A 4,477-nucleotide genomic window follows, 5' to 3' on the forward strand; every position below is an offset into this window, starting at 1 on the left:
AAAAAACACAATTATTGATAAGAAGAGTAGAAATTGCAGCTTCACATTTCATCAAAAAAAATTATGATGTCAATACTTTGTCTGAGGGCTTTAACAGAGAAAGAGCTCTATCCCTCAGATTAATGCATATAATAGCTGCATCAATTCTGAACAGTAGTTGATCCATGATATGATACTATGACTTGTGCATTGCAAAGTGGACAAAAAAAAAGGACTGAAACATCTGTCTGAAGAGTTAGTAGATGCCTCCTCAGTATTAAGCAATACATATTAAGCAGTACATAAAATCTATTTAAAAAACAATGATATGAATGGAACCAAAACAAACGTACTAGAAAGTAGGCCACGCAGATAGGCAAGAAAATAAGGGCAATGACAGTCCATCTCGAGATGCTGAAATAAAGTCAAAGCAATGGAAGGAAAGGAGCTAGCTACAAAACCTCTGAAACATGCAGATCCGCTGCAATCTAGATGGTCATTCATCTCACAGAATGTTGTCCTTACTAAATTACACAAGGACAGGAGTTAGATGGCCTGACCATTTCACTCAGCTTGGATTCAGTCTCAGATAGGCACATGTTTTACTCTCAGAAGTCTTATTGCTCAATAAACTTTCAACTTTCAGCTAAAAACTATGGGCTTATGGGACTTAAGATACCAAGAATTTAACAATAAGGATAGATGATGTTTCTTCCTAAGAAGTGTTTTGCGTTGGTTCAACAGAAGCCTTTAGGGGAGGTTATGATGTTCAAAAGAGCTTAAGATAAACAGGCACCAAACTCCTTCACACTATAGAAAATACCAGCTAGGTACATTACAGTATTTCCAGTCAAGCTGAAACGTATTTGCATCAATTTTTTTCAACAAGTGCTCAAAATTTAAACCAGAGCTGGGATTCATCCCATTTAATTTTTGCTCTCTAGACGTCAGATAGATCATGTTAGGTATTGGCTCCACTATTAATCAATGAAGTAGTTCCCCAGATTGTTCTGGAGAATAATTAATCTACCAAGGTAGATTTCTAAAGAGGTCAAATGAAACGTTCTCAAAGTTCCTGTTTTTTGCAATAATTCTAGAGAAGCACATGTAACTGTATCAGATACGGGCAAGCAAGCTTTAGATGGCTAAAAGTAGGTGAGAATAATTTAAACCCTCACATTTAGGGATATTACTGAATGCAGGTCAACTGTATACATTTATAACAGATCACATACTGATTATTTCTTTAGTCATATTTGCTGCAAATCAGAACATATAGTAGAAATAACATTAAAGCCTGAAGATAAATATTAGATTTAATTTGGTCAGCACTATTTTTGAATATATGTTCTACTTATGTACAATACTAGAGATTATTTTATCTTCCTCTGTACCAAAAATATGCTTTGGATTTTTATTGAAAATATCCTAAAATTATATTTTAGTTCCTCATGAAAGTTGGTGAAATGTTCATCTGGATGTTCAACAGCTCTCTGATCATGGGAAACAAGCAAAAATGTGTACAAAATCAAATTTACTTTCATGATTGAAAGTTGAGTGTAAATAGTTCCTTTCTTAACTGAGGGGTAATTGCATGTTTTCACAGCGACTGACTGTGAAAACCCCGGAGATTTTAATTACTTGGGGAGGGGCCAGTCGAGAAAATATTTGTGTCTTGGAGCTATGCTAGACTCATGCTTTTTCCCTCAAGGTAAGTGGCAGAAAAGTGGGCTTCAGAAATGCTCTGCTTTTTCACAGAGACATTTGTGATTTCAGAAGAAAAGTCCTGGGTTTGCACTTATTGTTGTCTCTCACCATGATGTAGATCTTTTTAATACTATGAAAGGGAAAGCTAAAATCTAATTCTCTTCGCTTCTGTTTTGCCTCTCTGTCACTGTATATACATTCATTTTTCTCTTTCTTTATCCAACCCTGTGCATGTAAAGCCCTGAAATTGTAGCTGACCCTTCTTCAAGCAGGAGGTCCTGAGATCTCTTCCAATCTGAATTATTCTGATTTTATGTGTATATACTATCTCTTTACCTTTCTATCTACCCCTTCATATTGATGTAAGAGGTTTTGTGTGTGCATTACATCCATCTTTATTCTTTTCTATCTGTTCTCCATTTATTTCTGAGCTTATGTGTCTATTCTGTCTATGGAACTATTCATCCATTCCTGTATATCCTGCAGCACCTGTCTGTCTTCTTCCCCTGTCTGTATATAGTTCATTATGACATGATTCTCCACTCAGTTAATTGACTCAGTTTCTATATGTCAATCTTTCTGCCATTATTCCTTGCCTTGCCTATCCAAGGACACAGGCTGGGATTCATCTGTCCAGCCTGGCCTCCATCTGACAGAAACATACGGATATTGCTTGTTTTCTGTGTCATATTGAAATATGTCAAACTTTAAAAAGTCAGGGGGGCAAAAAAGAGTTACCTATGTATCAACAACTGAGTAAAACATCAGATGCACTATTTTCAGAAGTCTAAAGTGGATGCAGATGAATCCCAGCTAAAATATTGAACAATTTTCAAAAATCAGACTTTTTAAAAGACATATCAAGTTAATTGTCTCAAAGAATGAAGTGACAGGGTGGACCCTTCATTTCTTTTGGACTTCTCTTCTTTTTTAGTACTGTGAGTATTAGTGGCCTTCTCACAGCAGTCTATTTATGAGAGGGAAAAACTATTTTTCCTTGGAAAGGTTTAAAAAGAAAAAAAAAGGAAAAAAAAAGAAAAAATTTTAAAAAAAGAAAAAAGCTTGACTTTGCACATTTAAAGAATATTTTTTTCAGTATATTTTTGGGCAATCTGGGTTATGAATTCTGATATGTAAGGCAGAAAATAACTAGCAATGCAGTGAACAAAGCTCTTTTTTTATTGTCTTTTTTTACTTAGATGAATCTTTCATCTGATATTCAAAGAGGAAACCATAGTGGTACACATGTATTCATCCTCCTGGGTTTTCCTGGCCATCAGTATCTGAAAATGTCTTTGTTCATGCTTTTTTTCATCATGTACATCTTGGCACTCTTCGGAAACTTTTCCATCATGGTCGTAGTGAGAAGCTATCCACAACTTCATACTCCCATGTACATTTTCCTCTGCAGCCTCTCCTTTCTGGAGATCTGGTACACCACAGCTTGTGTCCCCAAAGCTCTAGCAGTTCTCTTGGGTGGAGACCCAACCATTTCCTTTGACAATTGCCTTCTACAGATGTACTTTGTTTTCTCTTTGGGCTGCACAGAGTATTTTCTCCTGGCTGCCATGGCATATGACCGTTGTTTGGCAATCTGTTTCCCCTTACATTATAACTCCATCATGAATCGCACCCTGTTAACTCAACTTGTCTTTGGATCATGGATTTGTGGTTTCTTGTCCATAACCATACCTACATATATGATTAGCACATTGTCTTTCTGTGGCCCTAATGTTATTAATCACTTTTTTTGTGACATAGCCCCATGGATAGTTCTCTCTTGCACAGATACCAGCCTGGTTGAGTTAGTGGCCTTCATAATCTCATTCATTGTCATCCTTGGCTCATGCACAATAACCTTGATCTCCTATATTTGCATCATCTCTACCATACTGAGAATCCCATCAGCTATAGACCAACAAAGGGCCTTTTCCACCTGCTCTTCCCATCTCACTGTTGTGATTATTTGGTATGGTTCCACCATTTTTCTCCATGTCAAACCTTCCATAAAAGACTCACTAGATTTCACTAAAACTGTCCATGTACTTAACACTATTGTCACACCTTTGCTCAACCCTTTCATTTATTCTCTGAGGAACAAAGAGGTGCAAAAAGCTTTGAAAAGAACAGTGCAGTTTGAAAAGAACAGTGCAGTTTAAATCCTGGGCTTGAACTGGGATTGTCACTCAAAGGATGACACTATGTTTCAAGGATTTTTTTGTTACTTTAAATACTGAGTTTATCTTGGATATATGAATGAGGTTGGAGTACATACTACAGAAAACTATGTGGACAAAGTGTGGACCTGGGAGTCATGGATTTCATCTCCAGCTGTATCATAGACTTGCTTGCCTTGCACCTGCTCTTCCTGCATTTGTAAAATCTGGACATCACACAAACCACTGTTGTCTGGTACTCTGAGAATTAGGTGTAAAAATGTATAGGCAAGCCCTTGGAATTATTATTTGTTCCATTCGATTTCAGAAATCTGTATTTCACCATCTGAGTCTCCTTTAATAGTCATAAGTAAGTGGCAGGCACCTCCAAAAACCCGTTTGAGACTTAAAAGCTTATTCATCTTAGAGATGGACCTTTGGAAACGACCTACATGACCAAAATATTAATTTTGATGTGTCTACTTTGATGTTTCTACAAAGACTACATCTGGGCCTTCATATCCACTTTTATTCCAGATATGGAGATTGGTTCTACCTGGACATAGAATACACAGCCTTCATTCAAAATTTCCTTGAAGGAATGAGGATATACTCATGCTATAAAATTAAACAGT

The 4,477-nt window shown here is 36.6% G+C and overlaps 1 protein-coding gene across 1 annotated transcript; it reads left to right on the forward strand.

Moving 5' to 3' along the window:
* Positions 1–2,885: 2,885 nt before the first annotated feature.
* On the forward strand, positions 2,886–3,845 carry LOC137673937 (olfactory receptor 6F1-like). Its single transcript, XM_068419005.1, has one exon. The coding sequence runs from the start codon at positions 2,886–2,888 to the stop codon at positions 3,843–3,845; it is 960 nt and encodes a 319-aa protein (XP_068275106.1).
* Positions 3,846–4,477: the final 632 nt, after the last annotated feature.

The sequence above is a fragment of the Nyctibius grandis genome, chromosome 26 (genome assembly GCF_013368605.1).
Source record: "Nyctibius grandis isolate bNycGra1 chromosome 26, bNycGra1.pri, whole genome shotgun sequence".
NCBI classification, from domain to species: domain Eukaryota; kingdom Metazoa; phylum Chordata; class Aves; order Nyctibiiformes; family Nyctibiidae; genus Nyctibius; species Nyctibius grandis.

Coding starts and splice junctions, on each gene's coding strand:
- LOC137673937 (XM_068419005.1), top strand. CDS start 2,886: ATGAATCTTTCATCTGATATTCAAAGAGGAAACCATAGTGGTACACAT.